Source organism: Caretta caretta, chromosome 5 (genome assembly GCF_965140235.1).
Source record: "Caretta caretta isolate rCarCar2 chromosome 5, rCarCar1.hap1, whole genome shotgun sequence".
Taxonomy (NCBI): Eukaryota; Metazoa; Chordata; order Testudines; family Cheloniidae; genus Caretta; species Caretta caretta.
Genome location: NC_134210.1, coordinates 47,443,080 through 47,460,724, shown reverse-complemented (window position 1 = coordinate 47,460,724; position 17,645 = coordinate 47,443,080). Strand labels below are relative to the sequence as shown.

General features: G+C 45.8%; 1 protein-coding gene across 1 annotated transcript; it reads right to left on the bottom strand.

The window, feature by feature from the left end:
* Positions 1 to 1,539: 1,539 nt before the first annotated feature.
* On the bottom strand, positions 1,540 to 3,550 carry LOC125636460 (uncharacterized). The gene is made up of 2 exons (XM_048849549.2): positions 2,808 to 3,550; positions 1,540 to 2,262 (listed from the first exon to the last, which is right to left on the bottom strand). The coding sequence occupies exons 1-2, from the start codon at positions 3,472 to 3,474 to the stop codon at positions 1,742 to 1,744; spliced, it is 1,188 nt and encodes a 395-aa protein (XP_048705506.2). The 5' UTR covers positions 3,475 to 3,550; the 3' UTR covers positions 1,540 to 1,741.
* Between the last annotated feature and the right edge of the window lie 14,095 nt (positions 3,551 to 17,645).

Below are 17,645 nucleotides of genomic sequence, written 5' to 3'. Positions count from 1 at the left end.
GAGTTCTATCCTTGAGGGGGCCATTCAGTTTCTCGCAAAGCCACCCCCTTTGTTGATTTTAATTCCCTGTAAGCCAACACTGTAAGCCATGTCGTCAGTCGCCCCTTCCTCTGTCAGGGCAACGGCAGACAATCGTTCTGCGCCTTTTTTCTGTGCAGACGCCATACCACGGCAAGCATGGAGCCCGCTCAGATCACTTTGGCAATTAGGAGCACATTAAACACCACACGCATTATCCAGCAGTATATGCAGCACCAGAACCTGGCAAAGCGATACCGGGCGAGTAGGCGACGTCAGCGCGGTGATGAGAGTGATGAGGACAAGGACACAGACTTCTCTCAAAGCATGGGCCATGGCAATGTGGGCATCATGGTGCTAATGGGGCAGGCTCATGAGATGGAACGCCAATTCTGGGCCCAGGAAACAAGCACAGACTGGTGGGACTGCATAGTGTTGCAGGTCTCGGATGATTCCCAGTGGTTGCGAAACTTCTGCATGTGTAAGGGCACTTTCATGGAACTTTGTGACTTGTTTTCCCCTGCCCTGAGGCGCAAGAATACCAAGATGAAAGCAGCCCTCACAGTTGAGAAGCGAGTGGCAATAGCTCTGTGGAAGCTTGCAACGCCAGACAGCTACCGGTCAGTCGGGAATCAATTTGGAGTGGGCAAATCTACTGTGGGGGCTGCTGTGATGCAAGTAGCCAATGGAATCACTGAGCTGCTGATATCAAGGGTAGTGACCCTGGGAAATGTGCAGGTCATAGTGGATGGCTTTGCTGCAATGGGATTCCCTAACTGTGGTGGGGCCATAGACGGAACCCATATCCCTATCTTGGCACCGGAGCACCAAGCCGGCGAGTACATAAACCACAAGGAGTACTTTTCAATAGTGCTGCAAGCACTGGTGGATCACATGGGACGTTTCACCAACATCAACGTGGGAGGGCCAGGAAAGGTACATGACGCTCGCATCTTCAGGAACTCTGGTCTGTTTCAAAAGCTGCAGGAAGGGACTTTATTCCCAGACCAGAAAATAGCCGTTGGGGATGTTGAAATGCCTATACTTATCCTTGGGGACCCAGCCTACCCCTTAATGCCATGGCTCATGAAGCCGTACACAGGCAGCCTGGACAGTAGTCAGGAGCTGTTCAACTACAGGCTGAGCAAGTGCAGAATGGTGGTAGAATGTGCATTTGGACGTTTAAAAGTGCGCTGATGCAGTTTACTGACTCGGTTAGACCTCAGCGAAACCAATATTCTGACTAGTATTACTGCTTGCAGTGCGCTCCTCAATATCTGTGAGAGTAAGGGGGAGACGTTTATGGCGGGGTGGGAGGTTGAGGCAAATCGCCTGGCTGCTGGTTACACACAGCCAGACACCAGGGCGGTTAGAAGAGCACAGGAGGGCGTGGTGCGCATCAGAGAAGCTTTGAAAACGTTTCATGACTGGCCAGGCTAAGGTGTGAAAGTTCTGTTTGTTTCTCCTTGATGAAACCCTCCGCCCTTTGGTTCACTCTACTTCCCTGTAAGCTAACCACCCTCTCCTCCTCCCTTCAATCACCGCTTGCAGAGGCAATAAAGTCATTGTTGCTTCACATTCATGCATTCTTTATTCATTCATCACACAAATAGGGGGATAGCTACTAAGGTAGCCCAGGAGGGGTGGTGGAGGAGAGAAGCACCAGGAGGGATGGTGGAGGAGGGAAGGACAAGGCCACACAGCACTTTAAAAGTTTAAAACTTTAAAACTTATTGAATGCCAGCCTTCTGTTGCTTGGGCAATCCTCTGGGGTGGAGTGGCTGGGTGGCCAGAGGCCCCCATACCACATTCTTGGGCGTCTGGGTGAGGAGGCTACGGAACTTGGGGAGGAGGGCGGTTGGTTACCCAGGGGCTGTAGCGGCAGTCTATGCTCCAGCTGCCTTTCCTGCAGCTCAACCATACGCTGGAGCATATTAGTTTGATCCTCCAGCAGCCTCAGCATTGAATCCTGCCTCCTTTCATTACGCTGCCGCCACCTTTCAGCTTCAGCCCTCTCTTCAGCCCGCCACTTACTCTCTTCAGCCCGCCACCTCTCCTCCTGGTTATTTTGTGCTTTCCTGCACTCTGACATTGTCTGCCTCCATGCATTCTTCTGTGCTCTGTCAGTGTGGGAGGACAGCATGAGCTCAGAGAACATTTCATCGCAAATGCGTTTTTTTCGCCTTCTAATCTTTGCTAGTCTCTGGGAAGGAGAAGATCCTGTGATCTTTGAAACACATGCAGCTGGTGGAGAGAAAAAAAGGGACAGTGGTATTTAAAAAGACATTTTATAGAACAATGGGTACACTCTTTCACGGTAAACCTTGCTGTTAACATTACATACACAGCACATGTGCTTTCATTCCAAGGTCGCATTTTGCCTCCCGTGGCTAACAGCGGGGAACATTTCTGTTCAGCCACAGGCAAACAGCCCAGCACGAACAGGAACCTCTGAATGTCTCCTTTAGAAAAGCACCCTATTTCAGTCAGGTGACCATGAATGATATCACTCTCCTGAGGATAACATAGAGAGATAAAGAACAGATGTTGTTTGAATGCCAGCAAACATACACTGCAATGCTTTGTTCTACAATGATTCCCAAGTACGTGCTACTGGCCTGGAGTGGTAAAATGTCCTACCATGGTGGATGGAATAAGGTTGCCCTCCCCAGAAACCTTTTGCAAAGGCTTTGGGAGTATATCCAGGAGAGCCACAAATGCCAGGGCAAATTAATCATTAAACATGCTTGCTTTTAAATCATGTATAGTATTTTAAAAGGTACACTCACCAGAGATCCCTTCTCCGCCTGGCGGGTCCGGGAGGCAGCCTTGGATGGGTTCGGGGGGTACTGGCTCCAGGTTCAGGGTGAGAAACAGTTCCTGGCTGTCGGGAAAAATGTTTTCTCCGCTTGCTTGCTGTGAGCTATCTACAACCTCATCATCATCATCTTCCTCGTCCCCAAAACCTGATTCCATGTTGCCTCCATCTCCATTGAAGGAGTCAAACAACACGGCTGGGGTAGTGGTGGCTGAACCCCCTAAAATGGCATGCAGCTCATCACAGAAGCGACATGTTTTGGGCTCTGACCCGGAGTGGCCGTTCGCCTCTCTGGTTTTCTGGTAGGCTTGCCTCAGCTCCTTAAGTTTCACGCGGCACTGCTTTGGGTCCTTGTTACAGCCTCTGTCCTTCATGCCCTGGGAGATTTTGACAAATGTTTTGGCATTTCGAAAACTGGAACGTAGTTCTGATGGCACGGATTCCTCTCCCCACACAGCGATCAGATCCCGTACCTCCTGTTCGATCCATGCTGGAACTCTTTTGCGATTCTGGGACTTCATCATGGTCACCTCTGCTGATGAGCTCTGCATGGTCACCTGCAACTTGCCACGCTGGCCAAACAGGAAATTGAAATTCAAAAGTTCGCGGGCCTTTTCCTGTCTACCTGGCCAGTGCATCTGAGTTGAGAGTGCTGTCCAGAGCGGTCACAATGGAGCACTCTGGGATAGCTCCGGGAGGCCAATACCATCTAATTGCGTCCACAGTTCCCCAAATTCGACCCAGCAAGGCCGATTTCAGCGCTAATCCCCTTGTCAGGGGTGGAGTAAGGAAATCGATTTTAAGAGCCCTTTAAGTCGAAAAAAGGGCTTCGTCGTGTGGACAGGTGCAGGGTTAAATCGATTTAACGCTGCTAAATTCAACCTCAACTCCTAGTGTAGACCAGGGCTAAGTCACTTTTTAAAATGGGACTTAGGGGGAAAATTTTCAGTAGTTCCTGAAACTTTTCTTTACTGTGTCTTACTGAAACACTGCAGCTTCACAACTGATTCCAGCAAGCCCTTTAACAATAACCTCCTCTAAACATCAAGGGGTGGTTAGTTTACTCAGCTATCACATAGCACAATACAGAATACAATGTGTAGCAAATGCTAATGCACTTGCATAGCAAATAGTATATAAACATTTGCACCGATACTGTAAATAATGCAGCCTGGTGTGTCATGGTGTGTCATAACTAACTTCATACCTTACTTTTTCTCTTTCTACATATATTTTGTAAGACTAATTTTTATATTCTAAAATATATTCCTTTGGCAAATCCTATCTAGATCTTAATATTGGGTCCAGTGGGGACTCTTTCCGGAAATCTGAGCATTATTAGCGAGTCCTGTTGCAGATGCAGCTTCATATCAAGTCTCACAGAACAGTTCATCACCCTTTTTGGGAAATGTTTTGTAATTATAGCTACATTCATGAAACGCTCTCCCTGTTGCTATGTTTCATGCCACGTGATCACATTTCAGTGGGGGATTAATCAAAAGCAAAGAATAAGTGACAACTCCTCATTCATCTCCAATTTACCTTTATTCCTCCTTTTTCATAGGGAATTATGTCAAAAAACCCATTTATCTAACAGACAAAGCTCTGTTTGATAGAATTACTGTAAATCTAATTCCCAATTCATGCAATTGATATTTAGGAGCCAAACACCTGTGCAACAGTTTATAGTTACATTGAGCTTTGATGTCATTAGATTTTACCAGCAGAGCAGAGATGGGTCTGGTTAGTATTTAGTTGGGAGATGACAAAGTAAAACCCAGGAGCAATTATTGGTGGTGTCAGTGATTCCCTAACTTGTTTGTGGAGCACATGCTGCTGGCTCTCCTCTTGCTTTTAAAAAAGCTGAAACTACTGTAAAGTCTTCCTTAATATTACTTTTTTCCAGTAAACAATTGTTGTGGCTGCCACAGAAATATTATTAAACGGCCATGAGGAAGAGTGAGGGTGTGTGCCTTTGTGATTAGGAAGGGAAATGGTCTGTGTCCAAGAGGCTCTTTCTCTCTTTCGCAAGATGTGGTCCACACTATGAAAACGTGGAGTAGGTGAGACTTTCCCTCTATGTCAGTATTTATCCAATGTCCAGCATGGTGAGAGCGTGGCTGAAGATACTGTCTTTCGTGTGAGATGTAAAAATAAGGTTCTGTACGTAAAGGGACACATACAATTTACCATGACTGGCGATGTCAGCTCAGAACTTGAGGAATAGCAGGATTATAGCCTGTCATGACCGGTTGCATTGGCAGAGCTGTGTATGAAAGCTTGTTCAGCATCTCTCCATGCTTTTCCTGGCTCCAGCTAGTTAGCTTGCTTCTGGAGACTTCAGCTTAAACACTGACTTTTGACTGCCTTAAATTATATTATATGATGCAGTGTATTAAAACTGAAGCGCTATTTAGGAATATGGCATCATTGGCTTTTCTGTACATTGGTACTTTAAAAACCATAAATACTCAGTGTTGGCTAAATGCACCATAATGCACTATGCATTTTGCAGAGACATTTGCAGAGGAAGTGCTTTACTGAGAATTGTACTTATCATTTGATAACAGGAACAGTCAAGAACTACCCTGACCTCTTCTCAGTTTCTCTCTCTCTCTCTCACAGTTTGTGTGTGTGTGTGTGTGTCTCTCTCACACACACACACCCCACACACTGTCTGTGTGTGTGTGTGTGTCTCTCTCACACACCCCACATACTGTCTCTGTGTGTGTGTCTCTCTCTGTCACACACACCCTCATCACACGCTGTCTGTGTCTCTCTCTCTCACACACACACCCTCCACACGCCATCTGTGTGTGTCTCTCTCTCACACACACACCCACCCCACACGCTGTCTGTGTGTCTCTCTCTCTCTCTCTCTCACACACACACACCCCCCACACGCTGTCTGTGTCTCTCTCTCTCTCACACACACACCCACCCCACACACTGTCTGTGTGTGTGTGTGTCTCTCTCTCTCTCTCTCACACACACACACACAGTCTCTCTCTCTCACACACAGTCAGTCTTTTACTTTCATCCCCCAACACATACTTGTGTTGTTGTTTTTGGTTACTTCTTTCAAACTATGTTGTTTTAGTTTGACTGGTCTATGCATTTCATGCTTTCTTTCTTTCTTATGATGCTTAAATTTAAATCTTTAAGTAGTGAGTTCTAAAATGCCTACGCTGTCCTGGCTGGAGTAATTATCCCTGTGGTAATTTAAAAAATTTATAGTATATCTAGATTTTTTGTTTCTGCTGGTGGTGCACATAACAAAATTCATTCCGCACATGGATGGGGAAAAATGAGAGAATACACTGATTGAAAGAACAGCGAAGTTATTGGGGGCACCCTCGGGTGAGGGGATGAAGGTGGGAGGGGATGTTGGAGGAGAAAAAAGGGGTCTGATCTGTCCAGAGGAGTTGAAAATTTGCTTTTGTTTATTTTCATCTTTCGCAATACATTTAGGGCTTGATCCTGCAAGGTGCTGAGCACTAGCCGGGATCCAGCAATGCACAAGTCAGTGGGACGGCTCACTAGCAATTAATCACATGCTTACGTGTTTTGCCGGATGAGAGCCAGAGTGCTCAGTATCTTGCAAGATCGAGGCCCTCGAGCCTATGTAGGTGCAAATAAAAATACATCTAAATAAACAACTTGCCATAATCAGATCTACCACTAGAGGGCGTTGAAGCGCTATGCACACTTCACAATACAATGAGACTGACTTTAGTGTCTAGATCAGTAATGCTGTGCGTGAAATTCTGGAAAACTATTAATCTTATAAAGAAAAAAAAAACCTATGGATCTGTGAAAGCGGAACATTATCTTCCTAGTGGCCTTTTTTTTCAAGCCTTGTGAAGTAGAACTTCCTGTCAGCAAAATGTTGGGAGAAATACATTTTCTAGGACGCATGCTACTTTGTGTGTAACAAAGCTTCCCTGTATATTTGGGAACTTCCCAAGTAGCCCCTCCCCTCAAAAAATGAACCTTCCAGTACTATACTAACCTTGAGTGTATTGTGTGCCCCAGCATAGCTCCATGGAAGACACAGTTGTGCTGATTTACACGAGCTGAAGAGCTGACCCTCTGTTCCCTCACTAATATAAAAACAAAATAGAATCATAGAATCTCAGGGTTGGAAGGGACCCCTGAAGGTCATCTAGTCCAACCCCCTGCTCGAAGCAGGACCAATTCCCAGTTAAATCATCCCAGCCAGGGCTTTGTCAAGCCTGACCTTAAAAACCTCTAAGGAAGGAGATTCTACCACCTCCCTAGGTAACGCATTCCAGTGTTTCACCACCCTCCTAGTGAAAAAGTTTTTCCTAATATCCAATCTAAACCTCCCCCACTGCAACTTGAGACCATTACTCCTCGTTCTGTCATCTGCTACCATTGAGAACAGTCTAGAGCCATCCTCTTTGGAACCCCCTTTCAGGTAGTTGAAAGCAGCTATCAAATCCCCCCTCATTCTTCTCTTCTGCAGGCTAAACAATCCCAGCTCCCTCAGCCTCTCCTCATAAGTCATGTGTTCCAGACCCCTAATCATTTTTGTTGCCCTTCGCTGGACTCTCTCCAATTTATCCACATCCTTTTTGAAGTGTGGGGCCCAAAACTGGACACAGTACTCCAGATGAGGCCTCACCAATGTCGAATAGAGGGGAACGATCACGTCCCTCGATCTGCTCGCTATGCCCCTACTTATACATCCCAAAATGCCATTGGCCTTCTTGGCAACAAGGGCACACTGCTGACTCATATCCAGCTTCTCGTCCACTGTCACCCCTAGGTCCTTTTCCGCAGAACTGCTGCCTAGCCAAAATAGATTGACCCAAATCCATACCCACCATAGTATAAACCCCATTAATCACCAGCATCTATTTTTTGGTGTGGGGGGAGAGGGGGGAAGGAGTGACGTATTTCCTTACCTGATACTGCTGTGTGAAAGTGGGAACCATCCCAGGAATTGCTTCTACACATCTTTTCTTCCTTCTGGAGTTTGAGAAGAGGAGAGTGGGAGTAACCCCCCCAATCTTTTGGAAGAAAAAATGGGCATCACTCCACCCTGTGTAAATTAAAATGGGCACAAAGCTCTCCCACTTCTCTTCAAGTTGTTCCCACTATAAGATAATAGTATCAGATAGGGAAGAACCTCACTGTATCACCACCTCTCCTCCTTAAAAGACACTAGTGGCTCAATCTGTTAATGCAATTTATTTTAGTTTGGATGTAAATCAGCAGAACCAGCACATGCAATAGCCTCCAAAACACAGCCCTCATGGCAACACACACTTTTCATTTGTCAACTGCACATCTCCCAGAAGAATCTCCTGGGACACTTCTCAGGGCCCCGACAGCTGAGAGTCACCTTATTGCCACCTGCTTCCAGCATGAGGGAGTCTTGTATATGCCAGGTGGGTGTTAGCTCCCTAATGCAACCAGCCTATCAGACACTCGAGCACATAGCTGCTGGGCTATGCCAACCCTGCCTTTGCCCTGCACAATGATAATAGATTCACCCCAAGTCCCTTCAACGTGTACTCTTATGATATCCAGCTCCTGATCACAGGATATCCACAGACATCTCAGATCCTCTGTTCCCAAAGGAACAGCATGCCCCAGTTTTAACTTAGCCCGCTGCTGCTGTATTACACAGAGCACTTGAGTTCAAGTATCATAAAACCAAAGGAAATGTATTTAAGTATAAAGATTCAATAGAAATGAGTGTGAGAGATGGAAACAAATGGTTATAGACCAAACAAAATCATAAAATGTGAATGGGGGCCTACACTTATTAACAGCTTCCTTTCCTATCTAATAAAGTAGAAGCTCATACCAAAGTTCAGTCTTTTGCAGTGCCTGTTAGCCTCAAGGAACTAGGACCCAGTCTTTTATGAAGCACCCTCGCTCATCAAGCTACTTCCACAGTGACTGGATCCAGAGTGTTTTTCTCCACCCTGTGATATACCAAATCAGTCTTAACTCCACCCTGAATCCCCTCGCTGTCATAGCGTTCCTTTACACTTCCAAGTGTTTATGGTTTGTGTCTGATGATTTTCCATTGACTTTTCTGGGTTGTTGCACAAGTGGACAGTTGAGCAATAGATTACGTAATCAGCTAGCCAGGAAGAGGTGACAGCTTCCTCCACATGAATGGACTATTACTGAGACATATTGTTCCCTGAAGACTCACTTTCCCTCCAGGACCATAAGGACAAAATTTTCTATATAGTTATTTTATTCCTCAAATATTACATATTACACATCTTGCAATGATTATGAGTATTGATGAATTACAAGCTTTCAGCAGAGACCTCATATGCGATCCTTTATGGATAAATGCCATGAAAGTGGTGTATTAGGTGCAGAGACAGGAGTTGCTTGTAAATAGTGAACACTTTGCCAGTTGGCATCAATGAACCTCTGTGTCACAGCCCCCTAGACACAAATCAACACAACCACCCAAACATAAGAATGGCCATACTTGTTCAGAACATAGGGCCATCTAGCCCAAAATCCTGTCTTCTGACAGTGGCCAATGCCAGGTGCCCCAGAGGGAATGAACAGAACAGGTAAGCATAAAGTGAGCCATCCCTGTAGCCCATTCCCAGGTTCTAGCACACAATAACACAACCAGCACATAGGCAGGGAGCAGGCTGCCATTGCTGCCCCTCCCCAGCCAGGCTGCAGGCTCTCTCACAGCCAGCATGCTCTGCGCAGCCATACGTATATATACTTAACCCTAGCTCAGTGTGGTGGTATGGACAGATGACCTCTTGAGTGCCCTTCCAGCCTGACCTTTCTATGATTCTATGACATGCCATTTTTCTGGAAACAACTGGACAGTTTGTGAAGGTTTCGTTTTGTCACAGCTGCCTTCTGCTGCAACAGCAGTAGACAGGTGCAAAATGATTACTCCATTTGCCTATGTGCTTTTCACATTACCAGTTTTTGCTACCCAGTGACTCCTTTATGACGTCTACTCATTGGTTGGCTAAGGGGGGGGCAGAAGGACTCAGTTACCAAACTGTTCTGTGGTATTTCTATGTCCCTACATAATACAAGGAAATTTTAATACTCAGTGCTTAAAATTATAAGTTAACAATATTGTTTTCCTAACTAACAGTGTATATGAAATATTATTGTTATAGTCTATCATATGCATACATTTAATGTATAACTTGAGAAATGGTTGGACCATATGCTAAATGCTTTAGAAACTGTAAACTATAAATCGAGCTATATATATTCTGCAGCCATAGAATCTTGACACAGAATTGTGCTCCTGAATCTAAGCTTTCATTAAAAAAAAACAAAAAACAAAAAAACCACATACACACACAACCAGAATTTCTAACCCTACTGTTGTGATGAAAACTTGCCTAATGTTAACAGAACCTAAGCAGCACTGTCTTCCTGAGTCTGCAGGCAGCCTAAAACAACAGTTCTGAGAAAGAAGTGAAGGGCACTGTGCTTCTAAAAGTGTTGTTGTTATTCTAACTAACAACATTAGGTTTCAGAGTCAACTTTTCTACTGCTAATTATTTTATCAAAACACTCAGTTAATGTGATTATTTCACAACGATTTTATTTAATTTTAGCAAAACATCCAGCGAATGAGTTTATTTTCACAATTCTGTTTCCCTGGTCTTCCCAGTCCTCAAAACTGCCCGTTCCTCCAGACAAGAGTCTTCAGCACATTGTTTCACACCTCTGAATTATTGGCAAAGTGAATTGAATATCAAACTCCATAAGGATTATATTATTCATTTAATTCAGTAAAAACTGCATTTTAAAATCGACCTGAAGTTCCTGCAGGCAGCTACACCAGTGTGTTGCAAAACCAGGAGGCCTTGCTGCCAAATTTAAATCAAGTTTGCCACCAAATCCATGGGACTCTGAGGATAGCCACCGTTGTGTCTTTTGCTCTTTACAAAACAAACGTAGTATGAAGAAACCACACAAGCATAGTGGGGTCCAAACAACCTGCTTATAATAAGTATATGCAACTTGAAAGGCCTAGCTGTACACACCAACTGCTGTTCTGTCAAGTTTCTAAACAAAGTGCACAGAGAACGCCAATAGAGGGCTCACAAACTGTTGACCACTCCCAAGGATGAAGTGGAGCATGTTTAGACATGTTTGCTGACAGCCGTGGCATTTGCCATTTCCTCTATTAATGTATCAATTCCTGGCCACCACACACAACTCCTGTCAAGGACTTCTATTTTTACAATTCACAAATGACCTTCATTGATGATTGGAGTACTTGTGATCTGATCTTCACAGGAATAACCACGCTAGTGCTGCGCGTTGGGCAATCTTCATATACACTGAATTGTTCTTTTCGAGTAAAGAAAACTGGAAACTGTTGTTTGTGAGCACAAGTCCACCCACTCATCATGTGTCTTACACTTTGTCCATCACTGGATCATTTTGAGTTTCGTGTTGTACGACAGTATTCGTCATAGGCCAGGGTTCAATTTTGTCTCTGGTTCCACCCCAGTAGCCTCACCTGCGTTTCTAATGGCAACTGTGACAAGCAGTCTGCATCTATCACCTCTCTGTAATCACACTGCGGACATTACTGGCATTCTTTTCTTAAAAATTGAAATGACAGGTTGATGATCTATAACCAGACAAACCATTACCCACTACAGATATTGATGAAACTTTTTAACTCTCCAGACTAAACTCAGAGCTTTGCTATCAATGTGAGCCTAGTTCCGTTCTGCTGAGGTAAGAGATCTAGAAGCAAAGGCAACAGGCCCTTCAGTATCATCCGTCACATGTGATATTACTGCTCCTAGTCCGTATGGGGAAGCATCACAAGCTAACTTCACAGACAAAGATGATTGTAGCTTATGAGGATCTTTTCAAATGCTATGTGCTTCTTGGCCTAATCAAAAGCCTTGCTGTGCTGTGTGGACCAACACCATTTCTGGCCATTGTGTAGTAGTTTGGCTAGAGAAAGTAGCACCATTGCTCTGTTAGGCAAGACCAATGGCAATAGCTGACCATCCCCAGAAAGGAACATAATTGTGATTCTTTTTGAGGTGCAGAGGATGGGGCAGGGAGGGGGGGGCTTAAAGGTAGCTTCAACTTTGTCTTGTGATTTATGGATCCAGGTGTGCCTGCCCAGGCTTCCACCATCATGTGATCTTGGGAGATATCTGCAGAGAGCAGCCAGCCAGAGACTCCAGCCAGTAGGAGTAGAATCAGCCAAAGCAGGGTCCTTAAGTCAGTTGGCCATTCAGAGCATTTTCTACAGTTTTGACTGGAGTTTCTTTGCCCTGAGCGCACTGGCTGTTTGCGCCAGCACTCCCCTTCCATCACAGTCTCTTCACCTGAACTTGATTCCATACATGCCCCTCTTATCCTCTTCTCCCTTCCTTTTTTTCTTGCCATGTAGCTGATCCTCTTCCTAATCTCCCCATCCCCAAAGTGGAACATAACATGCTGCCACCATATTGTTTACACTGCTTGTGTATTTGACTCGTTCCCCTCCTGTGTCTGCCTTGTCTGTTTAGAGTGTAAACGATTCAGGGCAGGGACCATCTGCTGCTCTGTTGTGCGTACAGTACCTAGCACAATGGGCTCCCCCGTGACTCTATGAGCCCCTCAGTGCCCACTGGCAGAGGGCCCACTATACTGTAACTCGTCAGGCCTGACACATTCACTACTCCAACACACTGTTGTCATAATATTCATCCAAAAGGTGTCTTGTAAGGTAGTGTATGTAAACTGGTGACACGCAGGTCAAGACTGTCATTATGTGATGTATGTACAGATTGTGTGTAAAGAGTCATGTATGCTGGAAAAATGGTCTTCAAACGTGTTTTGGAGACAGTGTACAAATCCAGTCTGCTCTAAAACAAAGGAATGTGGCTCTACCAGTGTGACTGGCCTGATTACAAGCAGAGGGGAATGAAAATACATATACATGTAAGGTAAACAAAGCAATCAGGCAGGGAAGGAAACTGCGTAGAAAGCACACCTGTTTTAGGCAAAGATCTACCTTGGTATAATTAAGTTTTAGGCACACAAAGTGTGTTGTTTTTGTTTAGTTTGTAACCATTTTCCATCTTTTATTCTTGGCAGATATCACTTAAACCTGTGTTCTTTATTAATAAACTTATTCTTGTTTTATTACAAAACCATCTCAGCCCTGTGTATTAAAGTAAAGTGTGAGTCCACAGCTAATCTAACAGATTGGTGTTGTGACAAAGTTCCTCCTCTGCTTTGGTGGGTCCTGCACTTATTGGCGGATTTGCCTCAGAGATTCATGGCAGCCCTCAGTTTGGCCACTTTTGCTAGTGGCTCAAACCTGCCATTCACTCAGCTAACCTCATGACTGGCCAACATGGGCAAAAGGAAGGAGAACAATCCCCCCAGTCTCTGTTGACCCACCATGTGGGTCGGGGAACAGCCCGGAGACCTTCCCCTCTGGTGGAACCCACAGTCCAGGTCAACTCCTCCTGTGTCCGATCAGGAGTCAGGAGATTTGGGGGGAACCCAGGCCCACCCTCTACTCCAGGTTCCAGCCCAGAGCCCTGTGGCCTGCAGCTGTCTAGAGTGCCTCCTTGATCAGCTGCACGACAGCTACAACTGTCTGGGCTACTTCCCCATGGCCTCCTCTCAACACCTTCTTTATCCTCACCACAGGATCTTCCTCCTGGTGTCTGATAATACTCATACTCCTCAGTCCTCCAGTAGTACGCCTTCTCACTCTCAGCTCCTAGCACCTCTTGCTCCCAGCTTCTCACACGCATACCACAAACTGAAGTGAGCTCCTTTTTAAACTCAGGTGCCCTGATTAGCCAGCCTGCCCTAATTGATATTAGCAGCTTCTTAATTGGCTCCAGGTGTCCTAGTTAGCCTGCCTGCCTGCATTTGTTCCAGCAAGTTCCTTCTTGTTCTGGAACTGCCCCTGTTACCTTACCCAGGGAAAATGGACCTGCTTAATCTGGGACTAATATATCGGCCTTCTAACACTCTCCTGTAACCATCTGGCCTGACCCTGTCACAGTGTTTACACTGTCTCCTTGGGGGCAATGACCTTAATAATTTTTGTGTGCCCAGTGAGAGGGACTGGTCACTACAGAGAGATATTTTGGGGGAAATTGTGAGCTGGGTTTCACTGGTTGTTACTTGCAAGCCAAGATTAAGACTGGAAGAGTCTTAAAAAATTTTCTGGCAAAGTGGACAGGCTGGTGTGGCAGGGAGCAGGACAAACTTGCGTGGCAGGGAGCTGACACAGTCTAATCTCCAGCAAAACTCCCTCCGGTTTAGGCAGAAGGGTTACACAGCAACATATGATTCTGGGTTGCTCTGAGAAGCATGTCACTCACAGCCCCGTTCTTGGTTGGCCCCTGGGAACTTCTGCAACAAACACGATTAATAATCTATGCAAACCACCCTTTCTCAATAGGGTGATCACAATATATAATTGAATATTGGAAAATTTTCAAAGGCCACACTCAGACAGCCTCATCAATGCCTTTCGGATGTTCTCACAGTGCTCTTCATCACTCGCTCCCATGACTAATCTATTGTCCAACAACACTGAGCATCAGGGATACCCTGTAATACCTGCTCCATGGCTCACTGCCAAATAGCAGGTGCAGATGCTTTTCCAAACGTTAGTCTGTTTCTTGCTATAAGTCCTTATATGTATTAATTGGGATGTACTTGTTCAAGCTGTCGTCAATCGCTATTTATAGGTAGATCTCGCCTAGGTTGATCTTGGGGAAATGCTTACCACCAGCTAATGAGGCAACTATAGCCTCTGTTCTAGCTAAAGGATACTGAGCTGCATGCAATACTGGGTAACTTTGAAATCAGTATTGATATGGATAGCCCCATTCTTTTTCATTACTGGCACTATAGGTGTGCTCCCTTTAATCTGTATACAGTTTCCGAGCCCTGTAAGTGCTGAAGTCCTGCCTCTACTGTTGGCTGTATCACAAAAAGTACTGCACTACCTTTTCAAAAATTAGGAATTGCTGCTCGAGCAGGTTTTTAAAGCAATGCTACTAGAGGGCTTATAAACTATGTAAAGGGCTACTACCCAGTTCTAGTACATGGCAGCCACCAAGGGGTGTGCAGTAAACTCCCCATTATTCACCTAGCATGGGAAACATGGATTTTATTCAGATAATCAGGAGTCTGGATAATCGAGAGGGCAGGAGCCATTCAGCAGCTGAGTGGCCTTCCCCTGTGGCCAGGAGCTCGGCCTCCTCCTCCTTGCAGGTTGGTCTGGGGGGAGGGGGAGGTGTCGCTGCTATTTCCTGCTCACTCCCTCCTGTGAGAGTGGGGCTGCAGAGGGTTCCTGGCAGTACCACAGAGCCGGTGGCATCCAATCCCCGCCCGTGCAAGGTTCGGGGTAGTGGTGGTGTGGCTGTGGTTCAGGCAGAGCAGAGACCCCCGGCAAAGACCCTGCTCTGCCCCACCAGGGTGGCAGTCTTCCCTGCACCTTGTGCATGCACAGATCAGGTGTCACTGGCCCTGAGGCAGCGCAGGGAGCCCTCTGCAGCTCCTCTTCTCAAAGCCCTGCTCACTCACTCCCATGAGAGTGGAGCTGCAGAAGGCGCCCTGCGCAGCCACGGGAGCCATTCAGCAAAAGGTGGTCTCCCCAATGGCCAAGGGCTCCCCCTCCTCGTCCTGGCCGGGATCTCTGCTCTATTATCTGAACAGCCACATTATCTGAATCTCTTCCTTATCCCCAGCATGAGATACATGGGCAACAAGGAAGGGCTTTGGATAATGTGGAGGTTTGGATAAAGAGGAGTATTCCCAGTGTAGGACCTGATCCCGCATTCCCTACACACCCATAAGTCTTAGTGCGTGGAATGCAGGGTGTGTGCCCTTAATGAGCACACGTCTCGTTACTCAGTTCTCATTTAAGTAGGGGTTGCCTGGCTACAATCCTGCCCACAAAGTAGGCTGAGAATAAACTTTGTCTTTTGTTAAACTGAACTGGATAAACATATATTAAACAGCACCTAGAGCTGGTTCATGGTGCATGTGGCTGTGGGGGGGCAGGGCAGGGGAGGATGTTTCTTCAGTAATTTCAGTATGATTTCAAGAACTTCAGGAGTAGACGGTAGCTTCCTAGTGCTGTCCTTAATGGGTTATATCATCTAGCAAAAGCACCCATGTTTTAATGGCACTGTGTCTCCGCGTACTCGTAAAATAAGAGGCTTAGCCAGACTACTGTGCAATTGCAGACGTTAAAATGAGTCCATCAGAGGGTGCAATCGGGCACATGTGCAATACACCAGTAAAGCTGATACTAATTACATAAAATCTTTTCCTTTAATACTTAATCACCCCAATCTTGACCCTGCTGTTCCATGGGTAGGGAGCCATCCAATCCTCCAAGGCCTGGTTGGCCTCTGCATGCCTGGAGCAATAAAGAGGAAGGATGCGCCCATGTGGAAAAATTGGAAAGCGTCCAGCGGAGGGCAACAAAAATGATTAGGGGGCTGGAGCACATGATGTATGAGAAGAGGCTGAGGGATCTGGGATTGTTTAGTCTGCAGAAGAGAAGAGTGAGGGGGGATTTGATAGCTGCTTTCAACTACCTGAAGGGGGGTTCCAAAGAGCATGGAGCTAGTCTGTTCTCAGTGGTAGCAGATGACAGAACAAGGAGCAAAGGTCTCAAGTTGCAGTGGGGGGAGGTTTAGGCTGGATATTAGGAAAAACTTTTTCACTAGGAGGATGGTGAAACATTGGAATGGGTTACGTAGGGAGGTGGTGGAATCGCCTTTCTTAGAGGTTTTTAAGGCCCAGCTTGACAAAGCCCTGGCTGGGATGATTTAGTTGGGGATTGATCCTGCTTTGAGCAGGGGGTTGGACTAGGTGACCTCCTGAGGTCCCTTCCAACCCTGATATTCTATGTTCAGCAGCCATCAAGCTGCTCTGGGATCACCGAATCCTGCCCTCTCTCCCTGGGACAGAGTATGGCCTTTAATACTCCATTTCCATGTACAGTTTGGCAATAGGAATCACAGGGGAGTGAATAGGGATGGCGCTAATCAAAACTCTCCAGTCTTCTAGACTAAGGTGACAACAATATTTGTGGTTCTGTGTATCAGTACTTGCAAAGGAGTCAGGCTGGGCCTGTTGCTTCACTCGGAATATTTATTATTTGTACTACTGTAGTGCCTAGGAACCCTAATCCTGGACAAGGTCCCCATTATGCTAGGCTGTCTATGACAGACTGGTAACCAGCTCTTAACCCCAATAAAGTTTTGAACTGAAGGTATCAGTACTGGAAATCCAGCTCTAGCACCCAAGCCCAAACTATGCAGCATCCACTCAATTGTGGACTCAATTGTGCACTCTAGACAGCTGCAGTCCACTCAATTGTTCTTAGCCCAGCTGCCTTAATTAATCCATCCATCCATCCAACCCTTTGAAGATGCATAAAAATATAGTTTTAATGATTGACTGGGCACTGAAATTACTCTCATCCCTCTTGGGGATTGTCTCCATTGGAAAAAAACTGGACACCTAATTCTCCAACATGGTAGCAATGGTGGAAGGTGTAGTATCATCAGGGGCTTGGGCATTTTTACCGCTGTTCATAGCCAAACCATGGCTTCCACTAATGCTACCACCAATGGAAATGCCAGGCCTGAAAATTGTGACCAGTTTTTCCTAGTGTAGACAACACTAACCTGGGCAGGATGGTAACAGGGTGAGGCGAAACATAAAAACATAATTAAAATGCAATGAGACATTTTTTCAGCATTTTAAAATATTAGAGTGTGGGCCCTTCAGTCCCACATGTCTATATTTA